We start from the raw sequence: 25,170 nt of genomic DNA, 5'->3' as shown, positions 1-25,170 counted from the left end.
CTACAACCTCCCTTCAGGTAGTTGTAGACAGCAATAAGGTCTCCTCTGAGCCTCCTCTTCTCCAGGCTAAGCAGCCCCAGCTCCCTCAGCCTGTCCTCACAGGGCTTGTGCTCCAAACCCCTCACCAGCTTTGTTGCCCTTCTCTGGACATGTTCCAGCAACTCAGCATCTTTCCTAAACTGAGGAACCCAGAACTGGACACAGTACTCAAGGTGTGACTTCATTCTCTGGGTTAGTTACTAAGGAAGAGAATTCAGTGTTATCCAAAATGTCATTACCAAAGGCCTGCACACTCTGCAGGGACTCTGCTGCTAACCCAACCCACAAGGAGGCAGGAGGATGTTTGGGTGCATTCCAGGATCAGGAGCCATGTAGACACGATAAACTCTATGCTGACAGGAGGGTTCTTCTGCCAACAGCATCAGCTGGCTCAGGATCTCTCCTGCTCTGATTTGCTCCAGGAGTTGGCAGCCTGAACCGTGCTCCACAGCCAGTTCTTTGTGATTGCCTCATTCCCAGATGCTCATATGTGTTTTGGGTGTAGGAGGCCTGTCCCTCACACAAGGATATTTCACAGCCAATTTGTCTGTGAAAGACAAACTTGTTGCATGACATCAGATTGTTTGGTAGCAGAGAGATCAGAGATATCATGAGCTTCAGAGGACATTTCCTCCCTGATGGATGCTGGAAACCTCAGAAGAGAAGGAGGTGAAAGCTATTTCTCAATAGCCTTTTTAGGAACCCTCCTTAGAAAGTCATTTTTTAAGGAGTTGAGGAATCTGTCTCCCTTTGAGACATAATTATAGACAGTAAGGATAACAATTTTCCTGTTTGGTTCATTTGTTTTACCTATATCCACTCTTTCATACAAAGGGTAAATGATCTATTGCAGTGCCAGCCCTGGAAGTAGAAGTAATTGTGACAGGTTGAAAAATAAATTTGAGCTGGAAGCCACATGTAGAGTAGCTGTGTAGCAGAGGTAAGCCTCATTGCAGTGACCATCCTGGGGAGGGCACTTGATACACTGGGACCATGCCTTATTAATCACTATGAATAGCTACAATAAAATGTCAAGAAGGGAAAAGGGAGAAGCAGGGAGAAGGGAGAGAGAAGGAAGGGAGAAGGGAGAGAGAAGGAAGGGAGAAGGGAGAGAGAAGGAAGGGAGAAGGGAGAGAGAAGGAAGGGAGAAGGGAGAGGAATGGGAAAAGGGAGAGGAGCAGAAGAAATAGAAAGGGAAAGAAAGATAATAAGAAGGAAGAAGGAGATAAGAGAAAAAAATCCCCAAAGTGGGACTCCATGTTTGGACCATCAGAGACTTCTATATCTTTGTGCAATTTTTGTAGTTCTTTCTTTTATTAAGTTAAGCTACAGTGAACAATGTTGGGTTACACACCAATACCAACAGAGTTTTTCCCCAGCACCAGGCTTAGTTGCACTTATATAATACCAGGAAGGCTCCTATCAAAAATAAAATAAATCAAGATTCAGCATTTTCCAAGTAGTAATTCTTTTACCCAGAGGCAGAACTCAGCTCGACATCCCATCTGAGATGCCAAGGGACACTTCATGTCCCAGCCACTCCATTAGAGATGCCCCAGAGCTGCTGAGGAGGAGAGGTGACAGCAAGGGAAGTACTTCCCGCTAAGATAGATTTAATGCCTGACAAAAGGAACAAAACCTGAACCTTCCTGCACCGACCCATGGCCCAACACTGCTGTGAAATTAGGGAAAGGCTGTGGACGATGCAGCGCAGTTTAAAGAGCTCCATTGATTCTACCATGGGTGTCCTAAATTTGACTCCTGGTTCTACTCAGATACCTCTCTGACTGAAGCAGGAATTTAGTGTCATGTAAGCAAGCCATGTGAGATAAACTATGGCATCTTTATGTTCTTAGATTCTTAGTTTTTAAGGTTGGACTTAAGGAAGAAACACTTTCCCAGAAAGGGTTGAGAAGCCCTGGAACACCATGGAGAAGTGGTGAAGTCCCTGTCCCTGGAAGCACTTTAAAGGTGTGTGCAGAGGGACATGGTTTACTGGTGACTTGGCAGTGCTGGGTTGATATCTGGACTTGATGGTCTTAAAAGTCTCATGCAACCAAAACAATTCTATGATTATCTGATTCGTGTGTTGTAACTGTTACTCTGGAGCAGGCTTGGGAAGACTGTACAAAAAGGAGCAGTAATTCTCTCTCTCACTCATCTCAGGCCAAAACTCAACGATTTAGAGAAGCCTGAGGAGCTCATATGGGTGGGTGCAGAGATGTCCACATATGCACACATGTGGAAAGGTGATAGTAGCCTAGAGGACTGGGATTTATGATCATTCCAGAAGTATGCCAATGAATAAAATGTTCATAATAAAATTTAGGGCTAGACCAATATATATATATGGATTTATGAAGTCCTTTAAAGAAAGCACAAATAGAAACAAAATTTATGAGGATGTGGGGCAATTTATTATTAGAGTTAAAGACGCACATTTTAAACTCATCAACCACTCTAGCATTTACGGCCATGCACATGAAACTACTACTAAAAGCAAGACTGAAAGCTGTAGAAGCCCATCTAATCATACATCTGCTTTTCAGAAAAATCATTACCAGTGCAGCAGTGACTGTTGAAGCTTTGCTGGACTCATGCCAAACCAGTTGCTGCAGGAGCCGGTATTGTGTTCAGCACAAAGTATTCCCATGGCCACAAAGGTGATAGTCAGGAGAGATCAAGATGGGTGAAGGATTCATTGGCTCATCTGGGCTCCCTGGAGCTCCAACCAAACTGAAATAGTTCCTGCTGTGGGGAGCTGGCTATAAGCATAGCACTTCTCCTGTGGCTCTTTCATCTCAACCCTAGACCAATAAAATACTTCCCAAGGGGTGATGCTCTCCTTCCCTCACCAAGTGGGCTGCAAGAAAGGAAACAGCAGCTCCCAATCCACAGGTACTGAGGCAGGGCTGCAGTCCAGCATGAGAACTGGAATACCACTCCGTTACTCTTGACAAGTGGGTATTTTTCCATGTGGATTTTTTGGCACATTCATTGCAAATGTGTGCCTAATTTAATGAAGCATTATGTGCAAAACTGCATCAGAAGAATTCACGTGTTAGCACTTCAGTCAGTTTCTCTGTCGATGACAAAAGAGGAGGCAGTCTGCTGAAGCAAAAAGGACTTTAGTTGTAAGGAAACACTGCAGAAAAAATTAATCAAAATGGACTTGGGCAAGACTGGGGTGAATTGTGTTCAGTTTTCAGAGCCCTCGCTGCGAGAAAGACATTGAGGTGCTGGAACAGGTCCGGAGAAGGGCAACAAAGCCGGTGGAGGGTCTGGAGAACAGGTTGGGTGAGAAGCAGCTGAGGGAACTGGGATTGCTTAGCCTGAAGAAAAGAAGGCCGAGCGGAGATCTACTTGCTCTCTGAAACTACCTGGAAGGAGGTTGGAGTCAGGTGGGTGTTGGTCTCTTCTCTCTAGTAACAAGTGATAACATGAGAGGAAATGGCCTCAAGTTGCACCAAGGGAGGTTTAGGTTGGCTATTAGAAGAAACTTATTCAATGGAAAGGTTCTCAAACACTACAATAGACTGCCCAGGGAGGCGGCTGGATGCCCATCCCTGGAGGTGTCTAAAAGATGCAGATACATGCTGCTGAGAGACATGGTTGAGCCCCAGGCTTGGTAGAGTTAGATAATGATTGGACTCAATGATTGTAAAGGTCTTTACATAATCTATGATTATTGATATATTTGCATATATGCATTTGCTTATACTATTTAGCTCATGAATTCTATGCTCTCCCTGAATGTTGCTTACATTGATAGTGGATTAAAAAAAGATTGTAACTAAAGATTTCTCCACAATTGTTTCAGACCTAGTTTCACGTGTTGGAAGAAACATTTGTCCCAGATATCTTCGATTCATTATCACTTAGAAGGATTAAGCAGTCTCTACTTGCTGTACTTGCTTCATTAATCATCTTTTTAATGATGCACAAGAAGCAAAAATAGGAATAAATTTAAAAATATATGTAGAACAAAATTTTAGAGGAAAAAAGGAAATAAAACAGCCCTGCACACATGCAGATGATCAAGTCATTACCGTTGTCACATTTTCCAGGAGCAAAACTACTCTTCAAAAGATAAAAATTCTGTGATGGATTAATATCAGTGATGAGAAATTTCCAATGCTGGAAACTAATAATTTCTGGATAGCTTTGTAAGATGCTGCTGTATAAACAGCCCTCACTGTAGGCATAGCTCTGCCAAAAGAGATAGTGAGTTTTCCCAGCTCCAGCTGAATTCCCTGGGAGCAAATGCGAATAGTACCTTGAAACACCCACAAGTTTCTATAGCTTATAGACAGCCTGATCCACATTGCTTGAGACAATCTCCCCATCCTTTTAAATACTCAAAGCCTGTCCCAGGGGCAAGGCCCTGAACAAGCCAGACCTGCTTTAAGCAAGGGCCTGGATATGAGACCTCCAGAATTCCCTCCATTTATTGTCCGGTTATGATGCACCATCTGAAATCTACTGCTTGGGCACACAGAGACCTCCTTGGAAAAGTCATTTTACAGCAACATGCCAACATTTGTGTGTCTGTCACTCTAATCCCTCAACCTCAGCAGTTTCCCAGGAGGTATATCCCTTGTTTCATTGTGAAAAAAAACCACACACCATTCTCTGAGCTCGAGCTGCCTCTGCTTTCCAGCTATTATCAGATAGAGTCCCTAGGTTAAGTTTCTGTCTTATCATACCCAAGAGTATGAGTCACCTCCTTCTGTCTTTGGTGATCTTAAAGCTCTATGGAGAAGAGTCAAGAGAGAAAGAAAATATAAAAGAGAGTTTAACCCATTTTAACACAGAGGGTTGCAATGGCACCTGGAGGTGGCTGCCTCCCTCCGCTGCTCACAGAAATAGTTGAAGCAACATCTTCTGGTTTTCAGGCAGTTGGCGTTATGAGAAAGAGGTGAATACCTCTCTTCAGACAGATAGATAGGAAAAAACCAGGATGAAAATCAGCACAGTAGGGGTTGGAAGAAAATTCTAGGTATCATCTAGTCCAATACCCTTGCTGAAGCACAGCAGGTTGCCTGAGATCACTATGTCCAGGTAGGTTTGGAATATCCCCAGAGAAGGACACTCTACAACCTGTCTGGGCAGCCCAGTCCAGGGCTCTGTCACCTTCGCAGCAAAACAGCAAAGCTCTTTTTGTACATCTCCATCAGCTCTGCTGTGCAGTTTGGCTTGTAGTGTCAATATTCAAAGGATGACTTGAAGGAAGGAACTGCAGTAGCATTCCTGTTTCAGAGCACATCAGCTATGATCTAAACCTGTGATAGCAGGTGATGTAAGAGTGGTCCCTGGACACATGGGCATACTTATGTCTTTCCTGTGAGGGTGTCAGAGCACTGGACCAGAGGGTGCCACTGCTCTGACGCCGTCATGGCAAAGAAGTTTTCCCTCATGTTCAGATGGTACCTTCTGGGTTCCAGTTTGCGCCTGTTGCCCCTTGTCCTCTTGCAACACTGAAAGGAGCCTGGACTCATCCTCTTGTCCCGTGCTCTTTAGCCATTGATCAGCACTGCTAAGGTCCCCTCTCAGTTTGCTCTTCTCCAGGCTAAACAGCCCCAGGTCTCTCAGCTTTCTCTTCTCAGAGAGATACTCCAGTCCCCGCAAGCATGTTTATAGCCTCTGCTGGACTCTCTCCAGTAATTTCTTGTCTCTCCTGATCTAGGGAGCCCAGGACTGGTGGCTTAGAAAATGGCTACATCTCCCTGTGACAAAAGGTTTGAGAGCACTGGACTGAAATCATGGGCTCTCAGTTTCCTTTCCTGTGTACAATAAATCTTTTTCCTTTCTTCAGAGTATTAAAGATTGGACTTGCCACTAAAAGAAGAAGTAGCAAGAATCAAGCAGTTAATTTTGAATAACTTCCTTCTCCTTTGTGAACTGTTTTTGTTTTGATTTCTGTTGCTAGCCTCTGAGAACAAACATACTTGTTTTTCCCCACATATGCATAAACAGAAACATTTGTGGAGCACTGAGTATTAACCAGTTCCTAAAAGAGAAGCTTGAACAGCTCCTCTCCCAGTTGAATTTCTGCAAGCTAAATTCCTTGTAGCAAGAAAAGGGCACTGGTACTCACAGAGGACGACACTTAAAAAGCAAGGGAGGGCAACAACATGTTACTTCACGTTCCTTTAGCTGATTGCCAGCCACCACGCATAGGACATCATCATTGCCATTCCCATTTCACAGAAAAAACAGCAATGGGGAGGGGAAGTCAACTACAGACTCAGGAGTGACTTCAAAGTCATCCTTCAGTGCTGAGGTCATTCCAAATTGTTCCCTGGCTCGGGCAGCATGTAATCCCATTTCTACCATGGATTTATATCTATGCATAGAGAGTCAAGGTACAAAACAGGGATGGATGTATGGAAAAAGAGCAGCAGGAAGATAAGTTAATATGTGGATTGTGCAACATCAAAAGAAGTGTTAATTTTCATTTTCTAATACAGAATATCTGATTAAAACAAATGCAAACTGCACACGATGCAATAAAACCCAAATGTTCCCTTTTCCATTTCTTACTACAGCTGTTTGTTTTAAACATATAAAGATTGAGGGAACAGTCTTGAATTTAATTAAATCCCCAAAGAACTAATGATATTTATGCATATTAAATTTTTAAAGGCACTTGTGGCTGCGCAGCCAATCATTCACTGGGATGTCATAACATGCCTCCCAACCCTAATTTAAATTAGAAAGAAGTGACCCATGGAAAGAAAAGACATGCAGACAGTAACCTTTTCTCTGCACATATGTTAAAGAGATAAACACCCATCTAGCTTTAAAAAGCAACAAATCTAATAAATGGCCACATCATCATAATTCAACAGGAGGGGGGGTGGGAAATCAATGTTACAAACTTCAGCACTGTGTCTCACAGGAAAGCAAATTAAAACATCAATTCAAACCTACTTAGAAGAGTTTATAAGGGGAACGCTGACATATTAACGCAGAACATCCCCCAGCACTCTAGGTAAAGGTAGGACTTCCCCAGAGCTGTCGTGCCAGGGGAGGTTTAGGTTGAATAGTAGGAAGAATTTCTTCCACAAAAGGGTTGTCAAGCCCTGAAACAGGCTGCCCAGGGCTCCCCATGGAGTCCCCATCCCTGGAAGGATTGAAAACACAAGCCCTATGAGGAGAGGCTGAGGGAGCTGGGGTTGCTCAGCCTGGAGAAGAGGAGACTCAGGGGTGACCTTATCACTCTCTACAACTACCTGAAGGGAGGTTGTAGACAGGCGGATGATGGTCTCTTCTCCCAGGCACCCAGTACCAGAACAAGAGGACACAGTCTCAGGCTGTGCCAGGGGAGGTTCAGGTTGGATGTTAGGAAGAAGTTCTATACAGAAAGAGTGATTGCCCATTGGAATGGGTTGCCCGGGGAAGTGGTGGAGTCGCCGTCATTGAAGGTGTTCAGAAGGAGACTTGATGGGGTGCTTGGTGCCATGGGTTAGCTGTTTGGGTGGGTTGGATTGGTTGATGGGTTGAACACGATGATCTTGAAGGTCTCTTCCAACCTGGTTTGGTTTACTCTAATAATAAAGTTTATCTAAAAAGCCATTTAGATTTGGTGCTGAGGGACATGGTTTAGTGGTGCCCTGGCAGTGCTGGGTTAATGGTTGGACTCAATGACCTGAAAGATCTCTGTGATTCTTTGTAGGGAGCAGTCCTCAGTGGGCCTATCTTTGGAGTACAGCAGGAAGCCCCACTCTGTTGCTTCCCTTTCCTCTTCTCTAGCATGATTGTGTCGTTCCTGTACCTTCAGTAACTCAACCTTCAACCTACTGTACCTTCAGTAACTCATCATGATCTGTGTCTCTGTTGAAGATCTCTCATTGAATGGAAAAATGCTTCCTGCTCTTTTTGCAGTACTTCAAGAAAGGCTACAATGTAGCCCCAAGCAAGTCTATAATCTCTCAACCTTCTCCTTTGTTACTAGGTTGCAAAGTTGCAAGATTTCCTATTCTTCCAGCCTGTGCAATTTTCCCACATTGTGTACCAAACATTTTGTTACCATACGTACTCATCTCTCCCACGTCAAACAACAGACTTCTCCCTGCATCTCCTGAACACTAATAAAAGATGTTTCCTGTTCTGTCTACCATACAGCATTAATGCCAGAATCATAGAATGGTTTGGTTTGGAAGGGACCTTAAAAGTCATCAAGTCCAAACCTCTGCCACAGGCTGGGACACCTTCTGCTAGACCAAGCTGTTCAAAGCCCCATCCAACCTGGCTTTGAACACTTCCAGTGATGGGGCATTCACAACCTCTCTGGGCAGCCTGTTCCTGTGTCTCACTGCCCTCACAGTAAAAATGTTTCTTCCTTACATCTAATCTAAATCTCCCCTCTTTTAGTTGAAAACCATCGCCCCTCATCCTGTCACCACAGGCCCTGCTAAAAAGTCTGTCCCCTTCTTTCTGGTTGGCCCCTTTAAGTAGTGAAAGACCACAACAAGGTCTCTCAGGAGCACTCCCTTCTCCAGGATGAACAACTCCAACTCTTTCATCCTGTCCACACAGCAGAGGGCTTCCAGCCCTTGGGTTACTTTTATGACCTTCTCTGGATCCACTCCAACAGGTCTATATCCTTCTTATGTGGGGAGTCCAGAAGTGAACACGGTACTCTCCAGAGGTACTTAATCAGAGTTATCTTGGAAAGCTCAGTAAAATACAACTTCTTGCTAAACAGAAAGCCCCAAATACTGCTCTTCTCTTCCTTCTCTCACAAATAATTCTGCTAACATCCTTGAACGAGGATTCAGACCCTGTTTAGAAAAGTGCTTCCTTGCCTATGATTAAGCCTATTTTTATGGTTTATCAATTGTGACAGGAAAAGATCCAGCCATTACATACCACCGTGTTCCTGTTTATGAGACTCTTCAACCCTACTCTGCTGACACAGCAGTCTTTGCCAAGCACTTACCTATCAAGTACTCCAGCCAGAACTGGTCTGTCTCTGGCTTGTAGGGTCGGTTGAAGTCAATCTGGATTTGGAAGGGCTGTCCCCGACGCACAATCAGCCTGGGGTTGTAGAACTTGTCGGTGTGGTGCTGCTGCTTGTTGATCTCGTGGGGCTCCTTGAACATGTGAATATCCAAAACATGCAGGTAATCTGCAGAGACATGTAGATGAACAGAGAAGGATGGGATCATTGTATTTGAAGGTCAATATAGATATTAACATCATTAGAAACCCTGTTGTGCACTTCCTCGTTGAGGAACACCATCCAATGGAGAATGCCAGAAGTTTGGGGCTTGCATCCTCCTAGCTGAACAGGGAGTCATGGACTGCACTTCTCTGTCCACTTACCATTTTCACAGAGGTTGCAAGCCTTCTAGTGAATGGCAAAATTATCACAGAATGTCTAGGGTGCTGCAAGTGGAAAGCTGAACGTCCTCAAGTACAGCTGGGCACCAGCTTTCTGCAAGTCTGGGCCTTGCTGTCCCAGGTGTACCAGCACAATCCATGTCTCTTCCAAACCCTAACATTCTGTGATTCTCTGTGCCTGGCAGAAAAGGACTTGGGGGTGCTGGCTGAACACAAGTGAGTGTGTGTTCATGCAGCTGAGAAGGTCAGTGTCATTCTGGTGTGGATCAGGAATATTATGGCCAGCAGAATTAGGAAGGAGATTGTGCTGCTGTATTCAGCACTGGTGAGGCCACACCTTGAATACTGGGTTCAGTTTCATGCCCTCACTACAAGGACATTGAGGCATAGGATCAGATATAGAGAAGGGTTACTAAGCTTGTGAAGGGCCTGGAGAACAAGTCCTGTGAGGAGTGGCTGAGGGAACTGGGGTTGTTTAGTCTGGAGAAGAGGAAGCTGAGGGGAGACCTCATTGCCTTCTACAATTCCTTGAAAGGAGGTTGTAATAAGGTTGGGATTGTTCTCTTCTCCCTAGTACCAAGCAATAAAATAAGAGGAAATGGCCTCCATCTGTGCCAGGGGAGGTTTAGTTTGGATATTAGGAAATATTTATTTACTGAAAGAGTGGTCAGGCATTGGAATAGGCTGCCCAGGGAAGTGGTGGAGTCACCATCCCTGGAGGTTTACAAAAATGTGTAGATGTGACACTTCAGGACATGGCATTCAGTCAGTGGTTGGATATGATGACCTTGAAGGTCTTTTCCAACCAAAATGATGCTATCACGAATATTTGTGAAGTCCTGCTGCTATTGAGAGCCAGAGAAGCAGTTAACAGTCCTACATTCAGTGAAGAGCTTGGATTGCCTGTATTAAATAAAGGTTTGGTGTGCTGTATGCGTCTAGACTCAGCTTCTTAATACACCTCCACTGCTATTAGTGTCTTCTTATTAAAACTAAATATGACATTACAGTACATAATTACAGCACAGAATTACAGGCAAACAGCAGTAGGTATCTAGAACATGCACATGCAGAGCTTCACTGCCTTCAAATTAGGGCTGTCTAAATGGTTGGAGCCTATCACTTCTAGAAAGCAATCTGCTCAGCTAATGACCAGTGTGGGGTGGCACTGGGATAGCAAAATGCACTTGCAGTCACTCTCTGCTGTACTAGGGACCTTCATAACGGGAATCTTCTTGCACAACAGGCAACCACATGAAAACAAAATGGATATCATTCTTTTGTCTACACACTTGGACAGAGCATTAGGAATTTCTGCCAGGAGGACCATTAGTACTCACCACCAGGAGACAGAAGAGAAAAACTTGGTTTGCAGCTCTCAGCCTGTCTTTCCAGGTGGTGACAGTTAGAAATGAACTCATTTCTGCATTTTTTTTACTGATAATGACAGAGCCAAACTCATGCCTGGCAAAAAGAAGTGCACATGTACAGTAGCTGGTGGAGCTGTGTGTACTGGTGATAGTGGCTCATTTGGCCTGCTGCTGAGCACATTGTGAGCAGGAATGACATGCTTAGTGAATGAGCTGGGTGTTCAAGTCACAGGGAGCTGAATGAAGCCCATTTCACAGACGGTCAGGTAACGGCTTTGCACGTTGCTATCCCTTGAAGGCAGGAAGTCCCCTTCCTTAGCCAGGGATCCAAACTGCTCGGCTTCCCTGCCTTTTAATTCTAAACTACTGGCTTCACTATCCCACCACTGGACCAGCCAGGTGTGCTCACCTGGGTAGCAGCCAAAGTCCTTTTGTATGTCCTACAGCTCACCCAGTGATAAAGATCAAATGATTACCTCTGGCTCTTCCTCTTGTTCCTGTCATGGCCCTGGTTTATCCTCATCCTTTGCAGGGTGAGCTGTTTTCCTTGTGTACTTCTTTTTCTGTACAGGGGAGGCTGATACTAGCACATGCTGGGTCTGCAGTGCAGCTGCCATGCTTGTTGGTCTTTAGGCCCAGACACCTCCTCTTCTTCTGTGTACTGACCAGCACTAAGAAGGGCTTGGCAGACATGGGCCAGGTCCCAACACATCACAGTGATTTCTGTCTCTCAGGAATTTCTGGGCTGACAACATCCTTTTTCCAAACATTTTACCACCTTGTCAGGATTTTGCACTTGTTCAGGAGTGAAATTCCAAACACCAGAGGTGATGACCAGCCTAGGCACTTGCCCATACTATCTCACCTACCCTGCCACTCATCATTAACCAGCCTCGGGGCAGGTCTCCAAATGGTATTCTTGGGAAAGATTTATATTACTATGGTCATGATCAGGCACACATGTAAGGGATATCACAACAGAAGCAGTCAAGTGTTGGTGTCCCAAGGATATTCAAAACCCTCAAAATTGGATAAGTGCTCTCCTCTGTTCCATTCATCAGCTGGGTGAGGTGACTGATGAATGACACCAGATATGAAAATCAGTTTAACTGAACAACAGTGAAATAATCCAATCTTAACACACCAGACATGCCATTAAGCAGTGCAGTACCACCATAGCCTGGAGCCATTTCTGCAAGGTGACAAACAGCACCACAGGGGATAGCATGGGGAATACAAATGCATGAAATGCGTAAGATCTTATGTAGCCTAACCAGAGAAGGCAACACAATCAGAAAAGGGAAAAAGTGGATGCTTTAACATGAAGGGAAGCATACTAAAGCAAATAAAGGTTGAACAAATTTATTCTAGCAGAACTGAATTCTCTTTTTATCTCAACTCAGCAGTCAGGCTTGGGCCCCACACTGGGTGCCGAACATGGACTGTCCTGGTTTCAACTCCGCTGGCAGCTGAGCCCTGTCAGTCTGCTCATGACAGAGGGGTTTATCCTTTCTCCACTGCCCCACTTCCCCCCCCCCCCCCCCAGGGTGGGCAAGGAAGAAAGGGACCTCTGAGGAAGAGTTGTTAGTCAAGATAAGGACAATTTACTATTCTAGTGTAGGAATGTCATATTACACAAAAGAAAACAGAAATACCAGGACATGCAGCAAGAGGGGAAGAGGCAAAATGCAAACCACACACACCTGTGAAACTGAAGGAGTAGGAAAATGGATGCACCCCTGTCTGGAAGGTGGGGAGAATACCATAGAAAACCCAGACCAGGAAACTTTGCAAGCTATAGAATATACTTCAAGTCCTGTGAGCCCTGGGCAACCCCTTCCTGTCAAACAGTCAGAATGAGAGTAGTGAAAAAGTTTTTCCTTATATTTAGGTGGAACCTCCTATGCTCCAGCATCTGCTGCCCCTTGTACTATCACTGGACATCACTGAGAAGAGCATGTCTCTGTCCTTCTGACACTCACCCTTCACATATTTATAAACATTAATGAGGTCACCCTTCAGTCTTTTCCAAACTATAGAGACTCAGTTCCTTCAGCCTTTCCTCAAAGGAAGATGTTCAACTCCCTTAAACATCTTTGTGGTTATGCAATGGACTTTTTCAAGCAGTTCCCTGCCGTTCTTGAACTGAGGGGCCCAGAACTGGAAGAGATATTCACAGTATCACAGTATAACCAAGGTTGGAAGAGACCCCGAGGATCATCGAGTCCAACCTATCAACACAGACCCCATGACTAGACCATGGCACCAAGTGCCACATCCAATCTCCTCTTGAACACCTCCAGGGACGGTGACTCCACCACCTCCCTGGGCAGCACATTCCAATGATGAATGACTCGCTCGGTGAAGAACTTTCTCCTCACCTCGAGCCTAAACCTCCCCTGGTGCAGCTTGAGACTGTGTCCCCTTGTTCTGGTGCTGGTTGCCTGGGAGAAGAGATGCAGCCTCACAAGGGGAAAGTAGAGGGGGAGGAGTACCTCTTTCCACCTACTGTCTTTGCCTCTCTCCCTGTAGACCTTACCAATGTTCCCTCACAATAATGCTGAAAAAATCCAAAATTAAATTGCAAGATGTGGAAATTTCCTGAAGGGACATAAGCCAAGGGAGAGTCTCTCCTGTTACCTCTCTCAGCCCCTCCTAGGCTGAAAGCACTGCATGTATAAGCTTCTTGTTTTGGGGTTCAGAGAGGGGTGAAGCTATCACTGAGTTGGGCTCATATTTAGTGTCCTTCAAGGGAGGCATAACAATGGAGCCAAAGACTTGTTATGGTTTTATCTCATGTTCTGAAATAGAAGTCAACAGGGACCCTGCCCTTTGTATGTTAGCCTCTTCAAGGAGTTGCAGAATGAAACCATTCTGGGCCATCAGTTCAACATTTGCTTCATTTATTTCTGAGGACTTTTCAGAATCCCAGCACAGTGGGTTTTGGAAGGGACTTCTAGAGTCTAGATCATTTAGTCCAACCCTCCTGCTAAAGCAGGATTACCCAAAGCAGGTTGTCCAGGCTCACAATGTCCAGGCAGGTTTGGAATCTCTCCAAAGAGGACTCCACAACCTCTCTGGGTAGCCTGGTCCAGGGCTGTGGCACCATCACGGGAAAGAAGATTTTCCTTATGTTTGGGAGGAACTTTCTGTGTTCTAGTTTGTGCCCCTTGCCTCTTGTCCTTGCCATATTGCCCCTTTACATGGCTCCTGTCAGAACACAGCCACATACAGCTACAGAAAACACATTTTGTTTTCACTCTTAGCATTAAAATGTATGTTGGGTTTGCCAGGTGAAGATAACCTGTGACCAAACCTCTTTAATTACAGTAATGGTAATTACAGAAGGTAAACCATGAGCAAGATAGTGAGATGTGCTGACACCGTCACCAGTGTGCAATCAAAAGGAAAGCTGCAGGCCACGCTCAAGTTACCACTCATCTCTTTATGAGGGACAGGTAGCCATCAAGGCCTCCTTTGAAACCAGGTCTATTTCGTGGTCAGCCCATAACCTGGTCTGTTGTTTAGTGCAAGCAAGTTTGCTGCAGGAGGGGTAGCAGTCTGATGCTTTTTTTTCCTGAAGATTTCATGGTAATAAATAAGCACAAAACTGAGCTGTTTTTCAACCAGCAAAAGCAGCTTCAAACATCACATTCTCTTGGACCAGAGGCTCTGGAGTACAAACCAAACAGTGTGAGATTCCAAAGGAGGTGCTGCCTATTGTTCTGCTAAGAGGGGAAACACGATTCCCCGGCAAGTCACCCAACTTTCCAAAGGAGAGTGCGTGAGGAGCTTGCAGACAGTGGGACCGCAGGGCTGCGTCCTCCCACTGAGCAGCCAAGCCCACTCGTAACATGCTGCAGCAACATGAGCTGCCTGGGAAGAACTGAGGGGGGAGGACTTGGCACAGGCGTGTTCATGGAGACACAAGCTTCTTAATGAAGAAGCACTTGGGGCATACATGTCCTCCTCACCGAGCATCTCCCACAAACAGCAGGTAGCCCACTGACCAGGCTGGGGAGACAGCAATTTTCCCTGCCAGTCTACATCACTGGTTTCAACTGCGATTCAGCGGAGTAGAAGTGGGTGTCAGCAGAGAGCTAGTCAGGCACAGGGTTTTACCTCATCCTAGAGTAGCAGCTAAAATAGGTCAAATGAATCACACCCTAAAAATGCCTGTTTCTCTCTGTTGGCTGTCAAGAGAAAGAAGGGTGAGTAGCCCAGCTGTAGACACCTACACTGCACAGATCAAGAGCAAGATTCATTTAAATCAAGGCATCTAAATGATGGGACCCTGATATGGAACCCCTCATCACAGTAATCTGCTGGCCAGTTCCTCCAGCCTCTGGAGCTCAAAGAAGGGTACAGGTCACCCTGAAAGTGCTACCCACTGTCTCTTGAGCCAGCCTGTGTCCTCACCTCCACTCACTGAATGGCTCTGTGTTGACTATGATTTTCACCTGACACAGGTGAAGACATGAAAGTTTAGATGTTTACAGCAGGTGTGAAACCCTACCCCAAGGGCTAAAAACCACCTCTAGCTGTAGCAGCAGGGATAAAAGCATTCGCATGCTATTTTTGGTGCATTATGGCAAGGAAGTGTGGGAACCACTACAAAATTTGGACAACCTCAGAGTTGAGAGGTGTGCGGGAGAAGGAAGTGACAGAAGCAGTTCTCTGCAAGGATGTGCCCTGTCATACTCTGTCACTCCTGCTCTGCCTGCAGACGCTCATTTCATCGCCCAAGCACAAAACTGTGAGTGCACGTTCCTGAATATACATCTCAGTCTGAGCTTCACTGGGCTATAAACCTCCATCATCATCTGACAGATGACTTCTTGTCTCAGTATTTTACAGAATCACACACTGGTATGTTGGAAGGAACCTCTGTGGATCATCTAGTTCAGCCCTGCTGATAAAGTGGGGTCATCCATAGGTGCCCAGGATCCCAGTGTCCAGGCAGGTTTAAATCTCTCCAGAAAAGGAGACTCCGCAACCTCTCTACACAGCCTGGTCCAGTGCTCTGGTACCCTCACAGGAAAGAAGTACACATCCTACCCCAAAACACGTATCCAGGGACTACTCTTACATCAGCTGGTATCACAGGCTCAGACCATAGCTGATGGATCTGAAACAGGAATGCTACTGCAGTTCCTTCCCTTCAGGTCATCCTTTGTATGTTATCCCTATAAGCACTGCAGAGCTGAACTGCACAGCAGAGCTGATGGAGCTGTACAAAAAGAGCTTTGCTGTTTTGATTTGAGGGTGACAGAGCACTGGACTGGGCTGCCCAGAGAGGTTGTGGAGTCTACTTCTCTGGAGTGATTCCAAACCTGTTTGTATGTGATCCTGGGCTTCCTGCTCTGGATCAGCCTGCTTTAGCATTGAGGTTGGACTAGGTGATCTCCAGAGGGGCCTTCCAATCCCTACTAGTCAGTGAGTCTGTGATTCTGTCACTCACAAATTTATTTTTCAGCCATACCAGCCCCAAGTTTATCCAATGGCCACCCAAACTCTTGCTTTGGCCAGGAGCAGTTTTTCTCACCAACAGCATCCCCTTAACGATATGTTTGGTTCCTGCCTCACCTCGCTTGACCTGACATTCCTAAGTTTCCCTTGCATTTCTAAAAATCAAGAGCCTCCCACCAGCACAGTGCTTCATTCAGAGCCTGATAAGCACATCAAAAAGCAACAGGAATCTTTCTCCTGGTACTGGTGGGCTTTAGCTACAGGCTGAATTCCTTCTCAAGTTTCCCACACTCTCACATCCCCCCAGCTTCTCCGAGGGTTTGAAACGGTGTCTAGTCAGGACCTGTACAGCGTTAGCACTTGACAGTTTAAACACACATGCTTGCCCCTGAGCTAAAAGGTTATTTGAAAAGGTTGAAGTAAAATTTCCACAGTCTCAACATGTCCGTTGGTTTGCTCAGGCATTTTTAAGCAGAAATGTTTTTAAAAGAAGTATGTGTTCAAAATGAGAGGGACATGGGGTTAAAGCACCTGATGAGGATTACAGAACTCAAGCTCTGCAAGAAAAATTTGAACTTGCAACCTAAAAATCCCTTTGCCTGTTTCCCAGCATATAAGACGCACTAATTAATGATTGTCCACAGTAATTAATCACCATTTCAACCCTGGATGAAAAGTCCTCTATGAGCATGAAGTATTATTACACCTGGCTACCTTGAGTTGCCACATTCAACAAGTTCTGCTGTTCGTTTCAAATTAGTCAAAGAAATGAATGTAATTTGGTTGGTGACTCCTTCCAGAGCCAATCCTGGTTTCTTTTAAACAAAATCTTCTTTATTTTTTTTTTCCAGGTTCACTCCAAAGGGTTAGCACTAAGGATTTGGGTTGATCTGCACATCTCCTACCCCAATATTTTCCTGTCTCCCCAGTCAAAAGATTCCAAATACTTCTCATGGGAAAGTAATTAAAAATAAGGCAATTCCTTTTAGCTTTGCATTCATTTTTATGAGTGAGGTGAACATCAAGCAAAAGGTTTGTTTGTTTCTTTCTTTCTTTCTTGCCATCAGCACTTTGCAGCAGTTTCACAGTCAGTTTAAGGCCAAACAAACCAGAAGGTCAATAAATAGTGGAGGCTTCACCTCTGTGCTGCCACAGCCATGCCTGATCCAGCAGGTCCTAAAGTGATATGGTGAGTGTGATCAAACTGGGAAAATCCATTCTTGCATTTTATTAACCACTACCACAGTTCAAACTGCAAACTGGTCACTTGGCTTCTTCACTCCATACTTTCCCTACCCAAAACCTGGGGTTTTTTTTGTAAGCATCAATAAAAGCTCTCTGAGATAAAATATGTAAGGAAAAAGGTGGTTTGGTTTTAATTCCCAGACCTGGGCAGAAGTAAGTAGGGAAGATGTAAAAATACACTCATGGATTAATTGTACACTGTACCTGTTGGGTTAAATCCTCTAGGTATCAGACCAAAAGCCTCCATCTCAGGCACTTCATTTTCTTCATCATTGGAGTTGCTTGATATTCTTCTCCCAATCAGAGGAGGTTTCCTCTCCTGGTTGCTGCTTGTTCTTTCAGACATCCTACATTAAAAATGTTGTAATGCCATGAAATAAAGGAAGAGTGCAATGATAAAGCAAATGTGAGCCACATGAAAGATGGGAGACACCAAAACCAGTGTGGGGTGCCAGTGAGCTATGAATTTTTAGACTCACATAAATAAAAACTGAGAGGCAAGAAAACACTCTAATGATGGAGTTCGGGTTCTCTAAGGATTGGAAGGCATTTTATGTTTGTCAAAACACATGAATAAGAGAAGGGGAGAAGGAGAGGGAAGCCTAGCGCAGAAGTATTTGCCTAGAAGCAGGGCGTTAAAAACACTGGGGAGCTTCAGGTAAAAGAGCTGGAAAATCATTCACACTCCCAGCCTCCAAAACAGCATTACTGAACCCAAGATAGCACATTATATTTCCAGAAAGTGCATCACACACTACCTCCTCCTAATAAAAATCACATTCTAAGTTATACTTCAGTCATCCCAAATAGTCTGCCCTGCAGTGGTCTGTGAATGGATACCGGAGAATTGTATTTTTGTCCCTATGCACACAGACACCCAGTAGGTAAAGGGCTAAACTCCTGCACACAGACAATCCATTTCTGAGAAGGGAAAAAAGAAAAAAAAAAAGGAAAGAAAAAAGCATTTATCCACTTATTTCTCTCCCACCAGCAACCTTAAGGGAAATCTCAGATGTAGGCTGATCAGAGACTTCTTTTTGAACTAGTAAAAACTGCTTTCACATCTATTTCAGCGCTAGCATGTAGCAATGAAAAAAGCCATGCCATCCTCCTCAGGAAATATTCATGGCTGAGAATACAACTTCTTCCCAAAGCTCCTGAAAACAGCAATTCAGAATGCAGCAATTATTTAATAGCAGCAAACTCTTAAAGGAAGATTTTCAGTTACAAGGGTACCTTCTTTTCAGATAGTCTTTTTGGTTTTTGTTTTTTTCTTCTCTCTTGAAGGATTTCAGAAGTTCAACAGAAGCTTAGAAAAAGTTGGGGGGTTTTAAGTAACCTCTTGGTATCCTCCTCCCTCCTGTTGCAATAGGACAGTGCTGAAAGGGTTGCCAAGCCCTTCCCACACCACCTCGGAGGATCTGCCACCACTGCTGGCATATCGGCTTCCTGCCTCCCTCTCCTTCCTTGCCTTACCCCAACCCTGCTCAACAGGAGCATTTCAGGGTGCTTGGGCTAAGGAAACAGCTTGGGCACTGAAGCTTCAGTTCTTAGGGAGCTGGAGTAGAAATGCTCATTATGTTGCCAATCTTTAATAGTGTCTTTACCTCAGGATGCCTACAATGCAACTTCAGGTGCTGGTTTTCAGTGTAGTTTCATGCAGACATAGCAAAGGTTCTCCTGCCTGGTTCCTCACTGCAGTCTTTTCAGCTGGAGAAATTGGTGGTGGTCCAGTATTCTCTTGAGTCCTTGTGCAGTTCAGGAAAGTGAAGGTATTTTGTACCAACCACATTTACTCATGATAAAAAGTGCATCACCTAACAACCAGGGTCTAGGGAAGAACCTGATAGAAGCATTCTAGTTCCATGTCATCTTTGTTCAGTTCTGCTAAGCTCTAAGATTACTGGGGACTGTGTGACACCTCCTCTGTTGGACAGAAATCTACAGAGCAGTTGAGTTACATGGAGAAAAAGTAGTGTACAGTAAGAATGTGTTGCACATTGTCTTACCAGCTGCTGCTCTTTGGCAGCACAGGTACAAGGCACCTACAAAGGGCATGCGTGGACACACAGAGGACCTGCTATGGTTTGCCTCAGTTGCAGAGCAGATGAAGGAATTGTTTTACTTGAAAAAGACATTTAAGATTATCAAGTCCAACCATTAACTCAGCACTGCATGGTGACCACTAAACTATGCCCCTCAGCACCACATCTATACACCTTTTAAAGTCCCTCAAAGGATGAGGACTCCACTACTCCCCTGAGCAGTCTGCTCCAGGGCTTGCTTTTGTGGAAGTTTTTCCTAATATTCAACTTAAACCTCCCCTGGTATAATTTGAGGCTATTTCCTTTTGCCCCATTGCTTGTTACCTGGGAGAAGAGACTGACCACCACCTCAGAAGACACAGTGAAGAGGAAAGAGAAACTTTAAAAAACAAAATCAATCCAAACTGGAGATGGTACTTTCTCTGGAGTCATTCAAAACCTGCCTGGGTGCCATCCTGTGCAACCTGCTCTGGCAGCGGGGTTGAACTCAATCATCTCCAATGGTCCCTTCCAATCCCTATCACTCTGTGGTTCTGGGATTCTGTGTGTCCGCTCTCTTTTAGCCAGCTACAACTTCTAGGCCCATAGCATCCATGATGCCTCAAACCTCTGCTTGCTTAATACCATTGAAACCAAGCCAGAAGGCAGAAGAGGAGGGAATCAGTTCACATTTCTGTAATGGGTAGCAGCAAGTAAATCATCTGGAAGACAAGACATCCATCCTTGCTCCCATGGTGTGCTGGGTTACACACATCCTGGGGGGAGAGGGTGGCAAGAGCCCTGCTTCCCCCAGGGGAGAAAAGAAACCTGATCCAGGTGGATGTGGTTTCTCCCTCGCAGGAGGAGGGGTCCCCCTGGTCTAAGTTGGTCTGTTCCTCTCCCCCTTCCTGTCCAGCAAGACTATAAAGGGGAGAGCATGGCAGCCATCTGTCTCTTTGCTCCTGCCTCACCTGTTCGAAAGGACCAACAGCCGCTGCCAGCCTCCTGCTTCTGCCACATGGTTGGGCCTGACCTTCTCCCTGCGGCGTCCACACTCCTCTAAAGGACTGAAATCCACTTACATCAAGGGAGATACAAGGCCATCCACATTTGGTTTTGCATATTTTCCCATTCATCCTTATTCCATACCCTTGTAAATCCTCCCTGCTACTGCTATATATATATTTTCTTCAAAAAATTTACTTCTCCTACTTCCAAACCGACTCCAGATTATTTTTTGGTAGATTTACATCCAGTCTCTTTGGGGGTGGGGGGAGGATTTCTCGGGTTTTTTGCTACCATCTGAGCTCTTAAACTAGAGTTAAGGCTCAAACCACTGCCCATGGGATTTCCCAACTACAGTGAGGTAGCTCTATATAGGCCAAGACACCTGCAAAATATGGGGCAGAGATGCCAGCTGGGGAACTGGGAACAGCACAGCTGTACCAGTATGCCATTGTAGCTGGGCTAAAGAACGTGCTAGAGATGATTGCTGCACCAGGCTGCAGCAGATTTAGACCTTTCTCTGGAGCGTGGAAACCAGTCACCTAAATGGCAGACTCTCCCTTCTCCTGCCCTGCTCCTTTAGAAGCACAAACACCCTGCAGGGAGAGATCTACTCCTCTTGATGGCATCCTGAGATACGATTTCCATCCACTCACGGAATCACACAGAAATCACAGAACATTAGGTTTTGGAAGGGACCTTGAAAGATCATCTAGTCCAACTCCCTTGACAGAGCGGGACCTAGAGTAGGTCATACAGGAATGCACACAGGTGGGCTTTGAATATCTCCAGTGAGGGAGATGCCAGAACCTCTAGGGGCAGCCTGTTCCAGTGTTCTGTGACCCTCACAGTGGAAAAGCTTTTCCTTATGTTTATGTAGAACCTCCTATGCTCCAGCTTGCATCTGTTGCCCCTTGTTCTGTCACTGAACATCATCGAGAAGAGCCTGGCTCCATCTTCCTGATGCTCACCCTTCACATACTTACAAACACCAGTGAGGTCACCCCTCAGTCTCCTCCTCTCCAAGCTAAAGAGCCCCAGTTTCCTTAGTCTCTCCTCATAAGGAAGATGTTCCACTCCCTTAATCATCTTTGTGGCTCTGCTCTGGACTCTTCCAAGCAGTTTTCTGTCCTTCTTTCACTGGACATTATATTCCAGATGTGGCCTCATCAGGGCAAAATAGAAGGGGAAGAGAACCTCTCTCCACCTACTAGCCACACCCTTTCTAATACATCCCAGGATGCCCTTGGCCTTCTTGGCCAATCCTTCTTGATCATTCTGTTGTCCACCAGGACTCCCAGGTCATTTTTCCCAGACCTGCTGTCCAACAGATCAGCCCCCAGCCTATACTGGTCCATGATGTTGTTCTTTCCCAGATGCAAGACTCTACACTTGCCCTTGTTGAATTTCATTAGATTTCTCCCTGCCCAGCTTTCCAGCCTAAGTCATGCTGAATGGCAGCACAACCCTCTGGTGTGTCAGCCACTCCACCCAGTCTGGTGTCATCAGCAAACTTCCTGACAGTGCACTCTGTGCCCTCATCCAGGATATTGATGAATATATTGAACAGCACTGATCCCCGTACTGACCCCTGAGGGACTCCACTGGACACAGGCCTCCAACTAGACTCTGTCCCATTGACCAAAACTCTCTGACTTCTTCCTTTCAACCAGTTCACGATCCACCTCACCACCCAGTCATCCAGACCACAGTGCCTCAGTTTAGCCACAAGGATGTTGTGTGAGACAGTGTAGACAGAGACAAAAAAGGCATTCATTAACACTGCCTTCTTTTCAACTTTTGCAAACAGAGCACTGACCCCATTTAGCTGTGGGCTTACATTGCCTCTAGTATTATTTTTGCCTGCAATCTGTTTGAAGAAGCTCTTTCTGTTGTCTCTTGAAAGGTTTAATTCTGAGGAGGCCTTAGCCTTCCTAGTTGCCTCGCTACATCCTTTGACAATGATCTTATATTCCTCCCAAGTAGCCTGCCCCTCCTTCCATGATCTGTAGACTCTCTTCTTCCACCTGAGTTTGCTCAGCAGTTCCCCACTTGACCAGCAGGTCTCCTGGCCCACTTTCTTGATTTCCTATCCATTGGGATGCTCTGATCTTGAGCTTGGAAGAAGTGGACCTTGAATATTTACCAAGTATCTTGACCCCCTTTGATTTCTAATTCCCTGTCCCATGGGATTTCCCCTGGAAGTTGCTTGAAAAGGCCAAAGTTGGCCCTGCTGAAGCCCAGGGTTTTGATCCTATTTGGCATTCTGTTGCTATCACATAAGATCCTGAACTGCAACATCTCATGATTGCTGCAGCCAAGGCTGCCCTTAGCTTTCACTGCTTCAACCACACCCTCCTTCTTATTGAGTTTAAGATCCAGCAGTGCTCCTCTCCTAGTTGGCTCATCCACCATTTGCATCAAGAAATTATCATCAGTTCAGTGGAGGAACCTCCTGGACTGTGGCTGGCTGAGTAGGTCTTCCAGCAAATATCTGGAGATAACAGAACCAGGGCTGCTATCAGCTGCCTGTAGAAGGCCTCATCAACTTCCTTGTCTTGATCAGCTGGCCTGTATTAGACACCCACAACAGTATCACCTATGCTGGCCTGTCCCTTAATTTGCACCCACAAACTCTCAGCTCTTCTCATCCACCTGTGGACAGAGCTCAGTACATTCTAGTTGCGCTCTCACATAAAGAGCAACACCACCACCTTACCTTGTTGACCTGTCTTTCCTAAAACAGACATAGCCATCCACGACCACATTCAGGTCATGTGAGCTGTCCCACCATGTCTCTGTAGCTGCCACCAGACCACAACCTCTTGACCACACACAGATTTCTAATTCCTGTTTATTCCCCATGCTACCTGCATTGGTGTAGAGGCATTTCAGCTGAGTATGCTCATTCCACCCTAGGGGAGTGGGAGGCCTTCTGGTTCTCATAGAATCATAGAATCAATAAGGTTGGAAAAGACCTCAAAGATCATCAAGTCCAACCTGCCACCCAAGACCTCATGACTACTAAACCATGGCACCAAGTGCCACGTCCAGTCCCCTCTTGAACACCTCCAGGGACAGTGACTCCACGACCTCCCTGAGCAGCCCATTCCAATGCCTAACAACTCTCTCTGTGAAGAACTTTCTCCTCACCTCGAGCCTAAACTTCCCCTGGTGCATTAATGCTAGAATACTGCCCCACTGGCGCAAACTCAGCTACAAACCCATCCCCCTTTGAATCTAATTCAAAGCTTTTTGAGTGAGCCCTGCTAATTCTTGTCTTGGACCCTTTTCCCCCTACAACACAAACTTTCCTACTCATTACTGCCACACCTGGTGTCTTATACAACCAGCCATGATTAAAGAACACAAAGCCTTGCCTAAAGCATCAATCTCACAGTCGGGTATTTAGGGACTGGATCTTTCTATTCCATCTCCTGTCATTGCCTGCAACTGGAACTGCCTTGTACACAGATGGACCCTTTGGTAATCATGTGGAGGGCTTGCACCACGCCTGGCACTCAGGAACAGCACGAGCACGAGCTTGCTGGGGGAGGAGTAGGATGGTGCACGATTTTCTTTCTTCTTTTTTTTCTTCCTTTTTTTCTTTTTAGGGAGTGTGTGTGTGTGTGTGCTTTTCTTTTTCTTGTCTTTCCACCCTGACATTAACTTGGCACGGTGAGTTTTGTGCCTTTCTCTCCCCACCTCTAGCCAGCACTTCAGTTCCCAAATTTGCAGCTGCAATTTCAAAAAACTGATACAAATCCTGCCTTGGTGCCATGCCAACTGGAGGCCTTCAACACAAACAAGAACTGCTGTCTCTCGAGGAACTCATGTGCTTCCCCAAGTGGCTGCTGTGCTGTCAGAGCTGGGAGGAAAACTTTCCATCACAGTGAGGAAGGGAGTGGGCGGATGCAGCCGAGCAGGTCCCACCATGGTCACTGTGATTAAACAACCGGCGGTTCCAGATGTCTCCCCACACCCATGAGCATCTTACTGGGGCTTTGAGCAGAAGCTGACCATCATGTGAGGAGGCCAAAATTTTTGTTGTAGTGTGTTGCATCCAGGGAGAGTAACGTTCCACAGGATGTAATTTATTTATGTTGTGGTGAGAGATGTGAATTCATGCTTATGACAGCTCCAGATGGCAGGTATTTTCTCATTACCTTGACTTCATAGCATTTGCTCTCCCTTGCCTGTTCGGCTGTGCTGGCCTTAATTTAACTTTCATGGTTTAAAACTACTGACGTCAGGGCTGATGCAGGAGTGGGCATGGAAAACACAAAGCCCTGATTTTCCTGTAGGGCCTTATATTTAATGAATGATGCGCTGGGATGACCAGGGAAGGGTACTCTCTCTTCCGGAAGCTGCTTCTGCGTGGTACTTCCTGTGGGGAACCATGAGCTCATGCTCATTTTTCAGATGTTGCCTTCATATGCTTGTGGCCTTTGCCTGAGGTCTTTGTAGTTACTGGCAATCTTCCCACTGCAACAGATTTTGGATGACCATTGAATCATGGAATTACAGAATCATAGAATGGTTTGGTTTGGAAGGGACCTTTAAATGTCATTTAGTCCAAACCCCTGCAGTCAGCAGGGACATCTTCAACTACAGCAGGTTGTTCAGAAGCCCTAACAACCTAACCTGGAATGTTTCCAGGGATGGGAGAT

General features: G+C 45.5%; 1 protein-coding gene across 2 annotated transcripts in view; it reads right to left on the bottom strand.

The window, feature by feature from the left end:
- Window positions 1-18,832, bottom strand: part of F13A1 (coagulation factor XIII A chain) — an 83,243-nt gene extending 64,411 nt beyond the window's left edge. For both annotated transcript variants that reach the window (XM_068162999.1, XM_068162998.1), the window contains exons 1-3: window positions 18,708-18,832; window positions 17,676-17,818; window positions 8,984-9,172 (exon numbers count right to left, since the gene is read on the bottom strand). In XM_068162999.1, the coding sequence (XP_068019100.1) occupies window positions 8,984-9,172; window positions 17,676-17,817 (331 nt within the window). In that variant the 5' untranslated portion in view covers window position 17,818; window positions 18,708-18,832. The remainder of the gene's footprint in view (window positions 1-8,983; window positions 9,173-17,675; window positions 17,819-18,707) is intronic.
- Between the last annotated feature and the right edge of the window lie 6,338 nt (window positions 18,833-25,170).

Source organism: Melanerpes formicivorus, unplaced genomic scaffold (genome assembly GCF_026170545.1).
Source record: "Melanerpes formicivorus ecotype bairdi unplaced genomic scaffold, bMelFor1.0.p_v2 SCAF_69, whole genome shotgun sequence".
NCBI classification, from domain to species: domain Eukaryota; kingdom Metazoa; phylum Chordata; class Aves; order Piciformes; family Picidae; genus Melanerpes; species Melanerpes formicivorus.
The sequence above is the reverse complement of the archived record's forward strand: the minus strand, read 5'-3'. Positions and strand labels throughout refer to the sequence as shown.